This window comes from Haliotis asinina, chromosome 13 (assembly GCF_037392515.1).
Source record: "Haliotis asinina isolate JCU_RB_2024 chromosome 13, JCU_Hal_asi_v2, whole genome shotgun sequence".
NCBI classification, from domain to species: Eukaryota; Metazoa; Mollusca; class Gastropoda; order Lepetellida; family Haliotidae; genus Haliotis; species Haliotis asinina.
The window spans coordinates 50,282,744-50,304,991 of record NC_090292.1 but is presented as its reverse complement, the minus strand read 5'-3'; the positions used below and the strand labels follow the sequence as shown (position 1 = coordinate 50,304,991).

General features: G+C 39.3%; 1 protein-coding gene across 1 annotated transcript in view; it reads right to left on the bottom strand.

Moving 5' to 3' along the window:
• LOC137259835 (cilia- and flagella-associated protein 337-like) overlaps positions 1-22,248 on the bottom strand; it is a 103,338-nt gene that overhangs the window by 75,673 nt on the left and 5,417 nt on the right. Inside the window, exons 5-20 of the mRNA XM_067797455.1 lie at positions 21,199-21,268; positions 20,102-20,258; positions 19,277-19,364; positions 17,711-17,844; positions 9,054-9,167; positions 7,458-7,575; positions 7,199-7,234; positions 6,754-6,818; positions 5,872-5,936; positions 5,604-5,763; positions 4,689-4,867; positions 4,356-4,520; positions 3,440-3,555; positions 2,752-2,824; positions 1,840-2,022; positions 417-542 (exon numbers count right to left, since the gene is read on the bottom strand). Coding sequence (XP_067653556.1) covers positions 417-542; positions 1,840-2,022; positions 2,752-2,824; positions 3,440-3,555; positions 4,356-4,520; positions 4,689-4,867; positions 5,604-5,763; positions 5,872-5,936; positions 6,754-6,818; positions 7,199-7,234; positions 7,458-7,575; positions 9,054-9,167; positions 17,711-17,844; positions 19,277-19,364; positions 20,102-20,258; positions 21,199-21,268 — 1,849 coding nt within the window. The remainder of the gene's footprint in view (positions 1-416; positions 543-1,839; positions 2,023-2,751; positions 2,825-3,439; positions 3,556-4,355; positions 4,521-4,688; positions 4,868-5,603; positions 5,764-5,871; positions 5,937-6,753; positions 6,819-7,198; positions 7,235-7,457; positions 7,576-9,053; positions 9,168-17,710; positions 17,845-19,276; positions 19,365-20,101; positions 20,259-21,198; positions 21,269-22,248) is intronic.

Below are 22,248 nucleotides of genomic sequence, written 5' to 3'. Positions count from 1 at the left end.
ATGAACATTTACTTAGACCAACTCTACTTCTTCAAGATGTTTCATTTAATGTGCACACCCCCTTGTAATATAAACCACTTATAGCAATTTGAACTATGATTGTTCTTTACACAACATTTATCCAAAGTTGAATATAATTCTGAGATTTAAAGGTTAATTGGCAATGTAAATTTATGAGAATTGTAAACTAAATTTCACTTTACTGAATTTACACTTTTGCTTAAAGTGAAATTAATTGGTATGTTTTCACAGCAAACAGACTATAAATCCTTTTGACAGTGCTATAATGCGGTCAATTTTATACCTTCATGCCATGTTCTTGCATTACATGTCAAAGAATCAAATGAAAAAAACCCAAAAAAACAAACAAAACCAAACAAAGAAATGGACCAATTTCTTAGGTTGTTGCTGGTTACCTGGTCGCTGCTGCCTTGACTGACTCGTGACAGTGCACGGGACTTGGGTCTGACCTCAGTTGACGAAATGGAGCCAACAGTGGACTTGCTGTCAGAGTGCTCCGCGACTGGAGCCAGCTGACTGGGCTGAAATGATGATTTCAAATGCTGCTGAATGTCACACTACTTCACTCACTCATAAGTAAAACCAGGGCTCGATTAAAAGAAGTTAACCTACTTGCACCAGGTGCAACCTACGATAAAAACCAAGTTGCCCTTGTCAAATTCCAGTTGCACCGCTGTTACTACAATATGCAACGAAAGAAATATACCATTGAATTATTTTGATGTTTTATTCAGATGTTGACACTCAAAAACAACGGACTTAGCACAAGTCTAACTAGGTTGCACTTTGTAACATTGCGTTGCACCAGTGTAAGTAACTCAGCATGAAATCGAGCCCTGCAAATGTACATGTACGTGTGGCTGTATGTTGTTTAACATCGAACTCAGTGATATTCAATGTACAAAATGCTGATCTGTCAATAATGGAATCCAGAGAGGCGCTTGAAGATCTGGATTAGAATTGCTCCAAATGACATTTGTCATGTCATTCAACTGACTTGGTTGGACTGTCAGACATGGTTGACACGTTATATATTGACGCTCATGCTGTTGATCACTAGATTGTCTGGTTCAGACAGGATTATTTACAGACCTGGATCTATAAGAATATTGCTGAGTGCAACAATAAACCAAAAAGCTAGTCCTGAGTGATTTAGTGGGTGAGTTTGGTTTTATGCCGCACTCATGCTTGTCTTAAGAGTCGACTAACAGGATCAGGAGGTCAGGCTAAAAGACTTGGTTGAAACGTCATTGATTGCCCATTGCCCAGATCGATGATCATGCAGTTGATCACTTGGTTGTCTGGTCCAGACTTGAGTATTTACAGACCGCTGCCATACAGCTGGAGCATTGCTGTGTGCAGCGTAAAACTCACTCTATATGTCCACACAGTCACACACGCTTCAGGAAAGTCTCAGTGCTCCATTTCATTATACTATTCTTTTTCACTATGAACATTTTTTTTTATGTTAAGTAGCCGTAGCTGACCTACTTCTATTAATAATAAATGGGCACTTATAATGCACAATTTCCTTATACAAGGCACATGCCCAAACAAATTGTTACCCTTGGTAACCTAACCTGGCTGTTAGGTGCTAAAAGCTTGATAGTTGTATGACATATCCCAGTGGGTTCCCATTTGGTGAACAGAGACATTTAGAACACATGTATCATGTCTCACTTGCTCATGGGGCAAGACTGAAGTCTTAGAAATTCTCAGGTGTCAAGCTGCCAAACATGGTCACCCACCCATGCACTCTCTGCATGGATCACTGCTGAACTTCTACTGATTTGTGACCGACACAACTCTCACACTGACCTCCTTGTCTTTGAGCATCATAGACTTGCCCCGAGTGAGGTTCTTCTTGCGTGCCCGCTGGTTCAGGTGGCGTGACGCCTGCTCTGAGTTGGTGTTCCAGATGACCACCTCTCCATCGTATGAGCCGGTTGCCAGGACATTAGGACTCTGGAAGGACCCACAGAGGATGTCCTCCACATGTTCCTGAACAGAAAGAGCACTGGCTAGTGATACACCACATGACGAGATTCATAGAAGATACTAAACGACCTTCCGTGTAATACCATTTTTATTAAATGAGTTAATGATTTCGTATCAAACGAGTGAAAGCGAGTTTAGTATTCTGTTTATTACTTGCCAACATAAATTGACAGAAACTGCCGCGAAATTCCCTACAGTGTGAGGACTCTCAGCTTTCCATGAGTCAAGCAAGGTCTAGTAAAATTGCGACATCGGTATTAGCATTGTGATGTCACAACTTTGAACCATTTTGACGTCATACGTCAAGCGGTATTACACTAGTGCAATACTGCCATAAAAATATTGCACTGCAGTATCTTCAACAGGCGAGTAATAAATTTACATGTGTATCTCACTGAGACAAATTTCACTGACTTAACTATTTACTGATCTTTTCACTGACATATCTATTTGCTGATCTTTTCACTGACTTCCCTATTGACTGATCCTTTCACTGACTTATTTATTTACTGATCTTTTCTATGACTTATCCACTCACAGATCTATGCATCGAATTATCTTTTCACTGACTGATCTATTGACAGATTTATTTACTGGCTGATCTACTCAGTTGATCTTTTGCCCATTAATCTTTTCACATACTGCTATTACACTGACTGACTTTTCACTGACTTATCAATTTTATGAGAGATTTCTTGCCCACTGTCATCTGTCCATGATGAACTCTCTCACCTGTCCCCCTTTCCAGTCTGATGGCTGCACATGGTAGTCACGGAAACTACTGTTACGAAAAACAGTCACAAATCTGGAAAAAGACAACAAATTTAAAGAAAATGTCTGCACACTGAGGAAACACTATGGTTGTCATTGATTGAAACTGTTAACTAAACAGGAGGGGCGCACAGCAAATATGGGAATAAACAATGGATATAAACAGATGCAGTGGGGAAAGTCTCAAAATCAATTCTAAATCATCTGTGACTTTGTCATCAGCGGCACCCCAGTCAGAACTGATGGAAATAACAAGCCATGGAAGGACTTTTCATATACCTATCGATGGCATAAAATGGCTTCCCCTTTCCACCTCAGCATGAACGAGATCGAATCGTACACTTTGATTATCAACTCTTTAGCCCAACTCCATTTCATTATCAGCACACAGCAGCTATCACAAAATCAGCGTGCATTAGATGCACCTGTCTAATCGCATTACTGCTGGCCGCCCCTCCATGCCAGCTCTCAACAGTCATGTTTATAATGGTAACATTTTGTTTAAAAAACTTTTCCTGTGATCCATGAACTGCGTCATAATATTCATTAACTACCTTTCTAAACTGATATATTTAGCAATTCATGGGGACACTTTCTAGTCAAACAGTCTGTAGTGTTCCAAGACACCATTATAAGAGGCAGGACTCACTTGGCCCAGCCCACAACTAGCACGGATCTCTTCAGGACAAGGATCTGACCAACATCTGCAGGCTGTCCTCCAGAACACTCCAGGTTGTGGTAGCAGTGCCCATTGAAGTCCCATACCTACAGGTACATCATTTTCATCACCATCACCATCACCATCATCATCATCATCATCATTGTCATCATCATCATCATCATCATCATCGTCATCATCATCATCATCATCATCATCATCATCATCATCATCATCATCATCATCGTCATCATTGTCATCATCACCATTGTCGTCGTCATCATCATCATCATCATCATCATCATCGTCATCATCACCATTGTCGTCATCGTCATCATCATCATCATCATCATCATCATCATCATCGTCATCATTGTCATCATTGTCATCATCACCATTGTCGTCATCATCATCATCATCATCATTGTCATCATCACCATTGTCGTCATCATCATTGTCATCATCACCATTGTCGTCATCATCATTGTCGTCATCATCATCATCATCATTGTCATCATCACCACTGTCGTCATCATCATCATCATCATCATCATTGTCATCATCACCATTGTCGTCATCATCATCATCATCATCATCATCATCATTGTCATCATCACCATTGTCGTCATCATCATCATCATCATCATTATCATCATCATCGTCATCATCAGCAGCAGCAGCATCATTGTCGTCATCATCATCATCATCATCATCATCATTGTCGTCATCATTGTCGTCATCATCATCATCATCATCATCATCATCATCATCATCATTGAAGTCCCACACCTACATTCATCATCATTACCGTTTTAGGAACCAAACCCATACCTTTTATGTGATGAACAAAATCTTTTACAAACCAACCCCTGTACCTGTTACTTTATGCAGTCTATGTCGTGCCTACCTTCACAGTGCCATCTGTGCTGCCAGTGTACAGTCGTGTCTCACTTGGGTCCTGAGTGATGCATGTCACCTCCGAGTTGCCATGGGAACTGTTGAACTGCTTGACCTTCTGACCTGTGTCAATCAGCCAAACGATGATGCTCCCTGCCTGACATACACTGACAACCTGGAACAGTCAGTGAGTGAGTTTTGAGTGAGTGAGTGAGTGTCCTCAAACATATCTAAGTATCTGAGGGAAATGAGGGGATGGGTGACTATGGCATTATCAGCTAAGTCCCCAGTCTGATGAGTTTATTGGGTCATACAGTGACTTCTCAAGTCAAGACATACTCACCTGGTTGTACGTGTTGTTGTACAGTGCAGCTACGACAGGCTTCTCGTGCGACATGATGCGATCCCTGATCTCCACCTTCATGTCCATGGCTGTCAGCTGGTAGTTGAAGGTGATAAACAGACGATTTCGGTCATTTCCATTGCGATCCTTGCCCTCATCAAAGAACAGAGTGCTCTGAACTGGAGGCAGAAACCAGGTTAGATCTAAATGATTCGTGTAATATATAAATGCTTTCGTTAACTCCATGGAAAATTTGTTCTGTGACTTCAGACTGTGGATTTCAAAGTTTCACCCTTCCTACCTAAGAATGTCTATTTCTCAGATGGATCTACCTTTCCCAGGGAGTTCAGTATGAAAACTCACTCAGTAATATTCCAGGTATACGGCTTCGGTCTGTAAATAATCAAGTCTTTACAAGAAAATCCTGTGATCAACAGTATAGCATCGATCTATGAAATTCAGATATAATGACAAGTGTCAACAAAATCAGCAAGCTGGAATAACCAATCCAGTTTGTTCTCTCAAGTATGACAAGAATGGGTTGATGAAGACCTAATCTTCACAGGTTGGGGCTATATGAATTGACATGCTAATATTATTATTGAGGTAAGTCGTCCAAGAAAACCAGGAACACCTTTCCTGTATAACGTTTTCGCACATGCGTCATGGTATTCCATCTGCTTAGATCAGTGTTCATGCTGTTGATCACTGGATTATCTGATCAAGATCCAATTTTTTACAGACAATGGGTGTGGCATAAAACTAAACTCACTCACTCATTCACACAGGTTCTTTATGGACCAAAAATCAATCTGTTGCACACAAAGCCCTATGTCTCACACAAACACCTGTGTCTCACACAAGCATCTGTGTCTCATACACACACCCATGTTGTCAGAAACACCCCTGTCTCACCTTCAGGACCCTTGGGAAACATGCCTGCCAGCCGCTGAATGCAGACTTGCAGCTGGACATCCCAGACACGCAGAACCTTGTCCTTCGAGAAACTGATGAGTTGCCCCCTGCTGGTGATGAACTGAACCTGCACCACACTGGCCATGTGACCTCGGAGCACCTGCATATCGGGAGGAGGTGTCAGCAAGTGGAGAGGTGTCAGGTGACACAGTACTAGAGATCATAGTTGAAGGATGCCATTACTTTCACAAAACCATGGAATACTTACCCCACTTGGCTTGGACACAACGTAAGGGTTCCACAAACACACGTGGTTGTTGACGCCCGCAGTAGCTGAAACACGCAGGTGGATCAACACATGTGGATGAAAGGTACACCAGTGTCACACAAACTGATGAAAGAGACACAGAAGAAACGCACATTCATAAAACAAGGAACACACTTTAATGACACAGGCACAGAAGAAATACACATTCCTGAAACAGGCACAGAAGAAACACACATTCCTGTAAAGCACACAGAAGAAACACACTTTCATGAAACACACACAGAAGAAACACACTTTCATGAAACACACACAGAAGAAACACACTTTATGAAACAAGACACTGATGGAATACATACAGAAGAAACACATCATGAAACAAGATACTGATGGAATACATACAGAAGAAACACATCATGAAACAAGACACTGATGGAATACATACAGAAGAAACACATCATGAAACAAGATACTGATGGAATACATACAGATGAAACACATCATGAAACAAGATACTGATGGAATACATACAGAAGAAACACATCATGAAACAAGATACTGATGGAATACATACAGAAGAAACACATCATGAAACACACATCGAGTACATCATCCTTATGAAACTCAATCATTTGACAATTACTACACGTTTGAAAAAGACATTCACTTCATTTGTACTTAAAACATTTCTTATATTCTTTTTAAATGATTGTTTCAAGAAATATCTAAAAATATAAACATGACTATCCCTAAATTAATAAGAAATAATCCTGACTGCTACTAGTCTGCCTTCACAAGGTGGTGTAGGACACCCTGGGGCACGAAGGTCTTCACAGACAAACGACTGAGAACAACTGTGAACTCTGATGGCTTACATTTACCTACCTATGAGATTAAGACGTTCATTGTAGTCGAATGAGTTGACGCCCTGAGATATAGTGAAGTCAGATCTGGAAAAAAAAGCATCATATTTCTCAAAAACTTGGAAACATAAATATATACTGAAGAACTAATCTCTTTGTTTGCATAGGTTGGTTTAAAATATCATATTTGGTCTTAACATGAAATTTAGATCAAATCATAAATGACAGACACGACAAACAGAAGCTTTAGGTAGATATCAAAATTATGTCAAAAGACCTAAAACAGGACTACATATCCAAATCAGCCTTTAAAGAAGATTATCAAAATTCTGTTGAAAAAAGGACTTTTAATTCTTCTTTGTTAGCCATATTCGCTAAATCAAACAGAAAACGTGTCTGGCTGAATTTTGAAAATCAAGCTGTTTTTCACGAGATGTTTGTAATGAAGATGAACTTAAATGACTTACTTTCTCTGAATCTCTTTCTTTATTGGTTGAGCATCTCTGAAACAAACATCAGCAGCTTTCATACATAGGTCAGTTGGTTGGATGTTTAAAGCCACATTCAGCAACTCTTTAGTGACAGTGGTCTGTAGATAATCATGTCTGGACCCGACAATCCAGGAAGTGACAGTATCATTCATTTGTGATCTAAGGCTGCATTCTGCAATATTCCAGCTTTATAGCAACAGTATCAAGTTTTCCCATCTAGCCAATCAGAACTCACCTTATCATTTCAATATTTTGATTGACAGATGTATGTTTTTCCATCCAGCCAATCACAACTGCATTCAAGGTGGTGGTTGCACAGCTGATGAAACATTCCAGATACTGAGAGAACCGCACTGAAAAGGACAAAAAAAACACCCTAAAATATAGTAAAATCTAGATGTTGGAAACAAATGTTTGAAGCAGATATTAAAAATTCACTATCAATCAAGACAGCAAGTTTTAAAAAGGGCAGTGTTTATGTTATCCGGTTTATATCAGTATACCAGACTTTGACCATGGGGTAATTATAAAAACATTCATTCATCATGTATGGCAAATTATAAATCAATTTCCTAATTTCTCCTTAAAGTTTATTTCGCCTTGAAAAAGATCATGTTTTCACGTTTACGTGACAGTGTGGTGTGGTCCATCCTCGATATCTCCAGGGTATACGTTCCGATAAGTCTCTACTATACCCTGGACGCATCTACGGCTCTGCTCAATAAATTTATTACCTCCCTTGACTGTCTTTTGATCCAGTCAGGTGTCTACGCTGGGAAGTTGAGCGAACGAATCACAACTCACTTTCGTTTTTTGAATTATCTAACCGATTATACTTGTCAACAGAAACCATGCAGAGGTTCTCTGGAAGAGGTAGAAGGCTTTCTTGCATATGTTGTTTTAAAGTTTCGGACCTGTCAATTTGTTTGTATGATTTCCCTAAAATCTGGGAAGCACTGCGAGCAAACCTTTGCAGTTGCGACCGCTACCTTTGTTGACACTGGCAAGCACAGTTATAACGGTGGCCTAGCTGATTGGCTACTGTGAGAAGACGGAGTCAGCAAAGGGAGGTAATAAATTTATCGGGCAGAGCTGTAGATGCGTCCAGGGTAAAGTGGAGACTTATCGGAATGTATACCCTGGAGATATCGAGGATGGACCACACCACACTGTCACGTAAACGTGAAAACATGATCTTTTTCAAGGCGAAATAAACTTTAAGGAGAAATTAGGAAATTGATTTATAATTTGCCATACATGATGAATGAATGTTTTTATAATTACCCCATGGTCAAAGTCTGGTATACTGATATAAACCGGATAACATAAACACTGCCCTTTTTAAAACTTGCTGTCTTGATTGATAGTGAATTTTTAATATCTGCTTCAAACATATATATCGAGGATGGGTGTGGTGTGGTCAAATAAAAAATAGCAGTTTTGGAAAACCCCAGGTTAAAAACAACGGCATTGATGCAATGCGATACCCTTTACATTTCTACCCTGTAAGTTCATGTGTCAGGCTATATTTGGAGAGAGTGACAAGCATGGCTGGTCATGTGACCAAGAAGGGCGCCAAACTGTAAAGGGAAGCTACTTGTAGGTGAGTGTGATTTTAAGTCCTTTTGACAGAAATTGAACTTCACGGGATTCCACGTGGTCCACTATCATTCACATAGAGCGTGGAGAAAAGCATAATAAGCAAGAGTCAGGATAGGGAAAAATTATACATTGGCAATCCTGAATCTTACTGAACACCATTCAGAATATTCCACACAGTTTGGTCAGAAAATACTGATGGACAGATGTTTCAGAAACCCATTGTACTGACCTTCTCGAACCCATTCTCCTTTGGCCTTCTCTCCATGCCCCTCATACACTGTGTATGTTGCATTCTTGTAGCGACCAGCCATAATGTCTGCCAGCTTCACATTCAGACATGGCTCTGGAACACAATCAGTCACACATTTCATGTCAGCCACCCTTTCACAGGTGTTTGGCAATCCAGACACCTTGCTTTCTGGGCATTTGAAACGAGACAACACAGGCAACTTTATGACAAGTTTGATGACAACCTTTGTCATGCAAGGATGCATCATGAAGTGGGGGCTATGAATATTACCAGACAAACCAGTGATCACAATTCATGTCCCAATCAAAGACACCATCAGGATAACTACATTTTATACATCAACCAGCATTGGTTGGTCAGGATCTTAGTGGTCCTGTCTTCAAGGTCATAGGTCACAAAGGTGATGTGTCTCCAAGGTCATGGGTCACAAGGTCATAGATCACAAAGGTCATGAGTCACAAAGTCATAGATCACAAAGGTCAAGCAACTAATGAACATTATATGTTCATACACATTATCACCTACAACAAAATCATAGAATATATTAAAAATTCAATCATTTGAAAATATTAAAAGGACTACAAGGCTTTAATACTTTGCAATGATGAAAAGAGAATTCTGTTTCTGATATAAATAATTAGAAGGCCAGCTATCTACATGTATCTACTGACTAGATCCCCTGCTAGATTCACTAGATTCACTAGAGCTCTAGCCTGAAGCTATTTACCAACAGACAGTGACAAGGACAATGGGTTGCTGCTGCCTCCCCAACATTGACATCATCTTGACCCCTCCATACATAAGGGGAGTGAGGGAGTGAGTTGAGTTTTACGCCGCACTCAGCAATATTACAGCTATACGGCGGCGGTCTGTAAATAATCGAGTCTGGTCCAGACAATCCAGTGATCAACAACATGAGCATCGATCTGCGCAATTGGGAACCGATGACATGTGTCAACCAAGTCAGCGAGCCTGACCACCCGATCCCGTTAGTCGCCTCTTACGACAAGCTGAGTCGCCTTTTATGGCAAGCATGGGTTGCTGAAGGCCTATTCTACCCCGGGACCTTCACGGGTCTCCATTCATAGGACTGGCCAGAAAGATTGATAGTTGGAAATATTGTTGATAGGAAAAATTGTTAATGATAACAAAATCACTGTCAATAATAATGTATACCATTTCGAAAAAATAAGGTATATTGGATTTACAGGACTGATGAAATGTGAATCACGTAATGCCAAGGAGGAAACAGATGATGACATATGTTAAGGGAGGATGTAAGAAAATTATTCCATTTCTTTGGAGATTCTCCATCAGAATGGATATAGATGTATAATATTTTTTCTAGTGGTATGCTTGCAAACTGGAATATCTCTGCTTTTTTTAATGGCACTGCACATAAACGTTTGTGACAGAATAAAGAATTTATACAATACACAAAGATAGGTTCTGATTCATGGGCTGCTGCTAAATTCTGTCCAGGATGCTGTTTTGGTAGTCATGAATGCGTAACTACGTCACAAAACCTTCACTTTTTTCATAATATTTCTATCATTATCCTTCAAAGCTACTTGTCTGATATATATCAATAATCAATCTATCTTTAGTTAATGATTATCAATCTCTATGATCCATATCGACAGACAATGGCTATATCGATAGCTATAGGCAGCAGGGTACATTGCAATGTACCTTGCTTGTACACAAGGTACACTGAAAATAAGAGAAGAGTGCCCAACCAATCAGACCGCGACATTTATGTGTGAGGTAAAATAATACATGGTGGTTGTCAGCAATATCCCAGCAATATGGCAATGGCCTGTAAACAATCAAGTTAGGACCAGGCAGTCCAGTGATCAACAGCATGACCATCGATCTATGTAATTGGGATACGATGGCCTGTGTGAACCAAGACAGTGAACCTGACCACCCAATCCCGTTATTCTACCTTACGACAAGCATGGGTTACTGAAGACAAATTCTAACCCAGATGTTCACAGGTTATATGTCACGTGTCAAAATATGCATTTTAATCAACGCTGTAGTCAACCATGTTAGCCTCATGTGACTGTCACTTCCAACAACCATTATGGTTTCATCAGTCCAATTCGAACTTGACAAGGTCAGCTATGCAATTAGCTTCCTCCAATGTTGCTATATCTGCAACAATGAGTTTACTTTCATGTTGTTCTCAGCAATATTCCAACTATATGGCAGCAGTCCGTAATTAATCAAGTCTGGACCAGACAACCCAGTGATCAACAGCACGAGCATCAATCTGGGCAGTTGGCATCCAGTAGGCATTATGATAAGTAGGGATATTACTATTCATATGGAGAAAGGGAATGTTCATATTTCATGTCTATACATTTTACATTAGGATATAACTCCATATTCACTGTTCGGACCATCTAAACCTCCGTGATTCTGTACTCTCACATTAGGACATAGCTCTATATTGACTGTGTTTCTCTGTGATTCTATACTCTCACATTAGGACATAGCTCTATATTGACTGTTTCTCTGTGATTCTATACTCTCACATTAGGACATAGCTCTATATTGACTGTTTCTCTGTGATTCTATACTCTCACATTAGGACATAGCTCTATATTGACTGTGTTTCTCTGTGATTCTATACTCTCACATTAGGACATAGCTCTATATTGACTGTGTTTCTCTGTGATTCTATACTCTCACATTAGGACATAGCTCTATATTGACTGTTTCTCTGTGATTCTATACTCTCACATTAGGACATAGCTCTATATTGACTGTGTTTCTCTGTGATTCTATACTCTCACATTAGGACATAGCTCTATATTGACTGTTTCTCTGTGATTCTATACTCTTACACTAGGACATAGCTCTGTATTCACTGTATTTCTGTGATTCTATACTCTCACATTAGCCCATAGTTCTCTATTCACTGCGTGAACTACCTGTATATCCGTGATTAGAAAGAGGTTAGAATGACATGGCAGAAGTGATAAAAGAATTCAAGATGAGAACAGACATCTGAAATACAGTCAGTAAACCAGTTACATTAGATTAAGTCAATACAGCTGCATTCTGAACGCAGCAACCACATAACATTTGAACAAGCGGGTGAGGGACACTGCTACAGAGAGAGCAACAAAAGGCATGTACTCTACATGGGCTAACTGCTGTTGAATTGTTGACTCTCTGACAAAAAGACAGGGATATATATAAGACCTTAGCATGACACACATCTTGATCAGATTTAGGATTGTGTTCAAGTGCCGAGTTTATTGAAAAATCAGCATGACATCATGGTGGAGGTCTGTATATAATCAGGTCTGAACCAGACAGCCCAGTGATCAACAGCATGAGCATCGAACTGAGTAAACAAGGAACCAATGACATGTGTTAACCAAGTCAGCAAACATGACCACCTGATCCTGTTTTTTGCCTCTTATGAATCCCATAGTCATCTTTTATGGCAAGCATGGGTTGCTGAAGACCTATTTTAACCCGGATATTTGTGGGTCTTAAGTTAATATAAATGATTAACACATGGTATACAGCAGCCATGCAAACACTAACATAACCAGAGTATGTGGATGTAATCAGCAGATCCTAAAACAGCAAGGGGCAGCAACTCTACATAGCTCCGCAATTAGCAGATCATTTAGAAGCAGTATTTGATACGAGTATGATATATTGCAAGAAATGTTACAGAGCATTTGCTTTAATGGTAATTATTGTTAACGATCAGTAGCTACATATTAAACTAATTTTACATTGTTCTGTTTGTTTTCAGGATAAGATGTGAAACATTTTCAAACAAATCCTTTTTAGGATAATATTATTATTTACGCCCCAAAACACAACCATTTAGGCATTAAACAGGTTTTACATTGTTATGCCTGTAGTCAGGATAAGCTGAGTACAGTATCTTCCAAGAACTTTTTCTTGGCCACGTGATTATGCTATACCAAAAAGAAATCATTTTTCAAACCAACTTCAATATTCAATATTCAATTAATAGTATGTAAAGCATATTTCATTTAAAAATTAAATCCATGACATATAAGAAAACATAGAAAAAGAATGACATTGTTATACTGTCTCATAACATTTGAGAGTATCAAACAGGGGTGTAGCTACAATTATAAGAAAAAACCCGAGTTTAGACATGACTTTTTGCAAAAGGATTGGGCAAGCCTTCAATACTATCTAAATGTAAAGCTTTGTAACCTATCGCGCTTACACAAAAAAACTGACTTGCTACGCGTCAAAGAAAACTATAAACCTAGAGGCCCAGATAAGCTGCTTATCCAGAAAAAAATAGGCATCTTAAATTTCCAATGATGCATTGAAAACAAATTGATGCATACCAGTTACGCATTTAAAATGTTAGATACCCATTAAGTTTAAATCATATGCATACTGAATATGTTTTTTAAAAATTGCTGCATTACGAAAAAGACAGTGACTGCTATCAAGTTGTACAAATTGTACAGGACTAGTGTTGTATTATCAGTACAGGGTGAGTGATATTTTAATAAATCATTTCCATGCTATCTAAGTTAGTTTTGATTAGGTTTGACATACCAGCTTAGTCAACATACTCAATGACAGATACTTTGGTGAGTAAAATCACTGGAATACCTACATATTTGAAAGCGGGGTAATTGAAAATAGAATATTCACTAAACATTCATGACACCTGCTTACAACAAAAAGTACAGTGGGCACATTACCTACATGAGCTAAATCTTATGAGGAGCTTTTTGAAACTATTGTCAGCATAAGATCACCTTACAACACAGAAGAACATTGGGACAAAGTTTAATCCAAGTCTTCACAAAAAAGTGATACAAGAAGCAAATGGAATTTAAAAATTGAAAAGATTTGAGGATGAAAAGAGAAAAAACAATGTATCACAGAATACACCTGTTAAAATATTGTGACTGCAACAACGCTGAAGTGTCGGAGGAAATATTGTGACTGCAACAACGCTGAAGTGTCGGAGGAAATATTGTGACTGCAACAACGCTGAAGTGTCGGAGGAAATATTGTGACTGCAACAACGCTGAAGTGTCGGAGGAAATATTGTGACTGCAACAACGCTGACAGGAGCATGTTTGAAGTGTCGGAGGAAATATTGTGACTGCAACAACGCTGACAGGAGCATGTTTGAAGTGTCGGAGGAAATATTGTGACTGCAACAACGCTGACAGGAGCATGTTTGAAGTGTCGGAGGAAATATTGTGACTGCAACAACGCTGACAGGAGGATGTTTGAAGTGTCGGAGGAAATATTGTGACTGCAACAACGCTGACAGGAGGATGTTTGAAGTGTCGGAGGAAATATTGTGACTGCAACAACGCTGACAGGAGCATGTTTGAAGTGTCGGAGGAAATATTGTGACTGCAACAACGCTGACAGGAGCATGTTTGAAGTGTCGGAGGAAATATTGTGACTGCAACAACGCTGACAGGAGCATGTTTGAAGTGTCGGAGGAAATATTGTGACTGCAACAACGCTGACAGGAGCATGTTTGAAGTGTCGGAGGAAATATTGTGACTGCAACAACGCTGACAGGAGCATGTTTGAAGTGTCGGAGGAAATATTGTGACTGCAACAACGCTGACAGGAGCATGTTTGAAGTGTCGGAGGAAATATTGTGACTGCAACAACGCTGACAGGAGCATGTTTGAAGTGTCGGAGGAAATATTGTGACTGCAACAACGCTGACAGGAGCATGTTTGAAGTGTCGGAGGAAATATTGTGACTGCAACAACGCTGACAGGAGGATGTTTGAAGTGTCGAAGGAAATCTCCTTTCATAAAATGTATTTAAAACATGATGAATGCTGGGCTGAGATTTTTTTGAAAGAAATCAATAAAACAAATACTGCTAAAAACATGACAGTTGGTCAAACACCGAGAATTCGTCATTATTTTCATTGGAGATTGAAATATTTCTTTTCTCTGAAATCACAAGTTTTTCAAAATTAATTAATTCACAGTTTTGACTACTTTCATTCATTCTCATCCTCAGGGTTCAATTTCAACTGTTCTAAATTGTGTTAAGAGAATTTCACTCCAGTAGAACTAAAATGAGCTCTGGAGCAAGATGGTATCATCCTCTCTAATCCAGGGAATTTATTTAAATTAAACACCCTGGATACATTCACCATGATCTGGGAATGAAGGAACCTCAGCACCCAGATCGAATCACACAGGGGCTGATGTAAAAACCTTACTTTTTGCTTTTTTGGGTAACCAAAAAATTAGAGGGGTAAAAATATTGTTAATATTAAATTGAAACATGCTATTTATCAAGAAGTCATGCTGACAGATGTCAAGTTTCAGACACATTTTCAACAATTTATAACAGTAACAATAAACAATTTTTGAAAAATTTTCCTTATTTATTTTTGGTTGAACACAAGATAGTGCTTTTCAATCTGCTATTTGGTGTAATGGGTCCGGGGTGTTGACTACAACAGAGAGAAGACACCTGTAAGATGGAGGATGATGCGCCCAGGTGTCCTATAAGCGTTGCAGCAACTGACAGCATATAGTCGAGCATCTAGTTACCATCACTCACCCATCCATGCTGTAAATACAAGCATTCCATATGGTCAGAGGTTAATGAATCACACACCTCCCCCACTAGGAATAGATCTCAGTTGAAGAAACACATTCATAATGATAGGCTTGTTTGTTGCTTAACACCACTCTCAGTAATTTCCCCAGCTATACGATATAATAACATCTATCAACCAAGTTCTCCACAAGCATTCATAATATCAAGTTGTTGTTCCAGAGACTAGGCAATATTCCAACTAAATGATGGCATTCTGTAGATAATCGTGTCTGGACCAGACAATCCAGTGATTGACATCATGATATGTTTTTTATTTAATGCTGCATTCCGCAATTTTAGCCAGATGATGGCAATCTGTAAATATTTGAGTCCAGACAATCGAGTGATTGACATGAGCCTCGATCCATGCAATTTCGATACGATGACGAGTCAGCCAAGTCAGTGCGTGTGGACGTAAATAGGTAGACATAACTGCACTATCTTTTAATAGATCTCAAATTAAAATTGATACAAAAATTGCATTGTCTTTATATTTACCCCTGTATTAATCTAATCTTATATGCCTGAAAGCCCATGTGTGATTTAGTCATATGTCAGAAATCGAATCTCAAAATCATGAACCTCTACAGTCTGTTTGGGCCGAAATTATACCCATCGATCAAAGTTTAACTAAAAATCTGTTCATGATCAAACATTCATTTCAAACAGCATATTACAACAAGACACACTGATATAACTGTGCAGTTGGATTTATAATTTTGCCTGTGACAAACAACAAGATGACAACTTAAGCTTTAATTGTTGCAATAATATTTAGATCAAAACAAAGTCTGCTGTTGTTTATGTATGAGATGAAATAACCAATAAAATCATTAAGTTAGTGATACAAATTCTGAGCAGGGATTTTTGCTTGCGGTCAAGAAATCATGCTTGCAAAGACTCTTTCAAGCTCTGCTTTAGTTTTTGTGATCTGTGTTTCATTTTGTAGGTAAATCTACTGGCTTGCTCTGTACAAGTAGCTTTATAAGGTTATATACAGTGATCAATTTTTACACTGTCCTGAAACGAACTGTGTGTGTCGACGTCATTATACCCCTGTCCTTTTATGTAAAATAATATCTTACAACATTGATTTTTCAGATCATGTTGGCAACATTCTATTTAATCCATAGGTGACCTATAAATGCATTTAGTGCTCAAAAGATTACAGAGGAACAAGGGGATGTCAAAAAGTTTGTAGAACTCATAACCCACAGTAGTGAAATGGCTATTCTGCTGGTAGTATTGTATACATTGATCATTCATGCAATACCTGTGGAAGTTTCAACACCTCGCAACAAACAGTATTAATATTAGTTATAACTAGAAGAGACTGACGTAATGGAGACTTCTAAAACTGAGTACAAAGATGTATTCCATGTCCTTAAACCAACACAAGCAGAATCCACAAGTGCATTCCTGACCTGGTACCCAGTGATTAATAACCTAACTAGAAATTTGAAGTCTCAATTTCTTGTTAGCGATTTGCCAATGATGAACTCAAAACTGCGAGGATGTCAAAACGTTTTGAGAAATTCTAGCATCTTTAGGGTATTCTCTTCCAGTTATCACAATACTAACAGCGGCATTGCTGTTTCACAACTTTTGGTAGTGAGATCCTTGAATTTTTTTACATCCCTTTGCATGTCGTTTCAAATCAGTGCAATTCTATATAAGATAGAAATAAACTGGGCTACAAAATTTATTAACATTGAGCCACACATACCTACTTTGCAACACACTGGTTAGATGGGAAACTTTCTTCAGAAGCTTATCACATCTAATTTCAAGTCTGAAATCATATCTACTTTTATTCATAAAATAATCCAAACAAATGTTAACTAATAATGACAGCAAACACATAAGAATCCTACATGAATGTGTCCTGAAAATTGCTAAAATGAATTCAACCCTAAATATTCAACGAATGGAAATAATATTAAGTCTTAAAAAATAAACAAATTTATTGCCAGTGCTGCACAGAGAGGGTTGTGTACTAGGGGAGACAACTCTACCTTGTTTCTCGCCTGCAGGGGCCGGCGGTCGTTCAAACAGAGCGATGTTGGCAGAGCTGAAGAAGAGGATGTTGATGAAGCCGCCCACGTCGCCCCAAGCCAGGATCGACTCGTTCACGTTGTTGGGGTTGGACCTGTCAAGTTAGAATCATCATCCAGCTGATAAAGGACTCATTAACATCAAATACCATGGTGATTTATTCTTTCATTTTCACAGCATAATGATTGAGTCATGAAATCAGAGCAAGTGGAAATTAATCAGGAAAAGTTACTTTCTTAGGGTCACTTGCCCTCTGACAAGTGTCTTTTAAGAAATATTTTGAGCCCCTGTGACGTCATGGTATCAACTGATGAAGGGACCTGAGTGATCCCAAAACATTGTGTGGAGAAGATTAAAGAATATTAATCCATAAAATATTTTGGTCATAATTTGCAAAATTTAAAACTTCTAACTGTCGCTAACAGACGTCATACAGCTGTTTGTTTGGGTTGAGTTGAGTTGACCTTTACATCACAACAGAATTTATTCCAGCTACATAGTGACAAGATCAAGTCTAAATTCATACACATTTTAAGTACACAGTAAAAATGAGCTGTCTGTCTATCAGAGCATCTGCCTGAGCTTATGTGTTACCAGAAGTCCAGAAACAATGGCATGCCTAACTTAGTGTGCCTGTGTGTCTTGTGCCTAAGATTCTGAACATGGGAAGGTCTTCATCTGGGTGCCCATGTGTAGTTACCAGTAGTCCAGACACAGCAGTGTGTCTGACTGTATGAGTATCAGAGCACCAGTGTGTAGTTACCAGTAGTCCAGACACAGCAGTGTGTCTGACTGTATGAGTATCAGAGCACCAGTGTGTAGTTACCAGTAGTCCAGACACAGAAGTGTGTCTGACTGTATGAGTATCAGAGCACCAGTGTGTAGTTACCAGTAGTCAAGGCACAGCAGTGTGTCTGTGTATCGGTGTGTCTTAGTGTCAGACAGTCTTAATGTCCAAGCGCTTGTGTATAGTTACCAGTAGTCCAGACACATCAGTCTGTCTGAGTGTCGGAGCACCTGTGTGCAGTTACCAGTAGTCAAGGCACAGCAGTGTGTCTGACTGTATGAGTATCAGAGCACCAGTGTGTAGTTACCAGTAGTCAAGGCACAGCAGTGTGTCTGTGTATCGGTGTGTCTTAGTGTCAGACAGTCTTAATGTCCAAGTGCTTGTGTATAGTTACCAGTAGTCCAGACACATCAGTCTGTCTGTGTATCTGTGTCATAGTGTCAGAGAGTCTTAGGGCCCGAGTTCCTGTGTGTAGTTACCAGTAATCCAGACACTGTGGTGTGTCTGAGTGTCTCAGTACCTGTGCGCCTGGGTGTTGGAGTGTAGTTATCAGCAGTCCATACACGACAGTGTGTCTGTGTATTTGAGTGTCTGAGCATCAGAGCACCAGTGTGTAGTTATCAGTAGTCCAGGCATAGCGGTGTATCTGTGTATCTGAATGCCTGCATGTCTTAGTGTCTGTGTGCGTCCATCTGAGTGTTGAAGTGTCTAGTGTGTCTGAGTGCCTGTGTGTAGTTACCAGTAGTCCAGACAGAGAGGTGTGAAGGGCAGGTCCTGTACTTTGTACTGACAGTTGAACTCGATCTTACTGCTCAGGTCATAGATGGCTGAAACAGTAAACAAAAACTATCACTTAAAGTTGTTAGTTACACGGATAACAGCACACCAACTGGACAGGTAAAACCAAGACTAGACAAGTAAAACCAACACTGCACACATAAAACAGGACAGGTAAAACCAACATCGGACAGGTATAACCAACACTGGTAAGGTAAAACTAAAAGCATAGAACTCACAGCAGAACAATGCTCAACACTCATACATTTAGGGGCAAACTAAATGTAACACCTAGTCTCTGAAATTGGCATATTTTGTAGAAAAACAGTTTCTACGTTTAACACAACAACAACAAAAAAAAAACCCCAAAACAATAAAAGTAGCACAGTGAGTTCTTCATTTTCAACAAATCTTGTAATTTAGACTTGCCACATATTCTAGAACATGGGTTGGTAGAACGATGCTCATGATGTTGATCACTGGATTTTCATGGGTTGCATGGACTATATTGGTTCCGTGGTTTGTACGACAGATTAGTCAGTAGATGGTACTGACTAACAGTATTCATGAAAAAAAACATTCATAGTGGCCTTCAGTGAAATGTTCCTGATTTGGTCTTGGGGCGGACTTGGTAGCCTAGTGGTTAAAGTGTCCATTCATCATGCATAAGACCTGGGTTCAATTTCCAACGTGGCCGTGATGTGCAATCTGCCGTGATATTGATGGAATATTCCTTAAAGTGGCATAAATCTATACTCACTCACTCACTCAATCACTCTGATCTCACCTATTTCCTTGCTGGTGAAGGCAAGAGCTATCTTGTTGATGTTCTGGAGGGGCACAAAGTGAGTGACCCACAAATCCCTCGCCTTACAAGAGTCAGTGCCTGTCTTGATGGTGCGTTGACTTCGAAGATCCATACCCCACATGGAGATTGTCCCTTCCTGGAATTTTGGGTAGTAAAGGGAGGTAATTAATGTTGACCACTGTCATGCAATATGTCCCAAAGGTCCATACACAACATGGAGATTGTCCCTTCCTGGGAACAAGGAATTATAGGTAGTAAAGGGAGGTAATCAAGGACAATAAGCATCTTTAACCACTAGTGCAATCCAAGTCACCAAAGACTGACAAATGTCTTTACTTGAATTTGGGTGTAAATTTACCAAAGTGAAAATTGCAAAATGGAATGTATCTAAGCAAAGCAGGACTGTAGTTAATACTCTGATACATTTGATTGGACAGATATATGTGGTCGTTCTCAGAATAAATGGTCAACACTTATTCATGAATCGCAAGTATCTAGAAAATGAAATCCCATAAAAGTAGGCGTTCATGTTTATTATGTCTTCTATCCAAGTTGTGTTTCTTTTGCTGTTCAGTATATTTTGCTATTGTTCCACACATTATAGTGAATAACACATCAACTTGTTATTGCATTTTTTACCCGAGACCCGTGAAGGCCCAGGGTAGAACAGGCTTTTAGCAGCTCATGCTTGCCATAAAAGGCGACTAAGCTTGTCGTGTGAGGCAACTAATGGGATCAGGTAGTCAGGCTCGATGACTTGGTTGACATGTTATCATATTCCTACTCCGTAGATCGATACTCATGCTGTTGATCACTGGATTGTCTGGTCCAGACTTGATTATTTACAGACCGCTGCCATATAGCTGGAATATTGCTGAATGCTGAGTGCGGTGTAAACCTAAACTCACTCACTCACTCACTTACTCTTACCCGATATTTGAATTTGGTACCAAATATTCTTGATACGTATCACACTGGAATCAGTGATGTGACAGCCATGTTCATCTTGCTGATGTAAATATACAAGCCAGGTAGGAGACTGATTGTCTCATTGTACAGGAGACCAGGGCGCTTACCTTGCTGATGGCGATATATCTGTGGGTATTCTTCAGGTAGGAAACTCGTTGTATGACGTCCTTGTGGGGGCTGGAGAAAAGATACAGGTGAATAAATTAATGAAGCTTGGGAGCAGTTCTACTGTTAACCCCATATGGCATTCAAACCTTGCATGTGACAAGTGAATGTTTTAACCGGCCACCATCCTATCACTATCTCAGAAGTTGAGACCAAACCAGGGGTTCAAAAATCCCATCGCCCGACACCCATGACAAGTCAGTTTTCATTTCTGGCAATAAAATAATGGTATCTTACTTGTCCGCAGACTACTAGATAATTTCCACGTATGATTTCAAACAGCAAATAATCTTGGATTTCATTTCATATCTGCTCATAACAAAGCTATTAAAATTCACAGTAATAATAAAGCTGAGCTAGTAAAGAGCAAAATTGTCACTCTTCCATAAATCGTCCAGTAAACATTAACATCAGGCTTTGTGTCATAAAATCAGGGCAAGTGGAAAATTAGTCAGGACAAGTCACTTTCTTGAAGTCACTTGCCCTGTGGCATGTGGTTTTTCAAAATATTTTTGAACATTTGCAAACACTTAAACTCATGTTTCAGGTTGATGAAGGCGGATGTAAACAAAATGACTCTGTCATGACTGCTTTGTAGATGAAAATATAAACAATTAAAAATATTCAGTTGAAAAATAATAAAAATAATACTTGTCTTTACGATGCTGAAATTGACGACATGTGTGCACTTGTATTTTACCACAACAAGGAGAGTTCTATGGATATACAACTTTTGTATTTTCAGTATGACCGACACTTCGCTGTAGCTACCAACACCATTATCATACAACTAAACGTCATATTAATAACATAGAATATCTATAGACCTTCTTCCTCATAGTTTAGCCACCAACATCTAACTGCTGCTCCAATCATGGACATTATTGTAACAGGTTCCTTGTTGAAATATCATGAAAATCCTCTCTGACCTGAATATTGTGTCTCATCGTACCTTAACAACCTGGGCCAAGATGTTCACAGCTCTCTTAGCG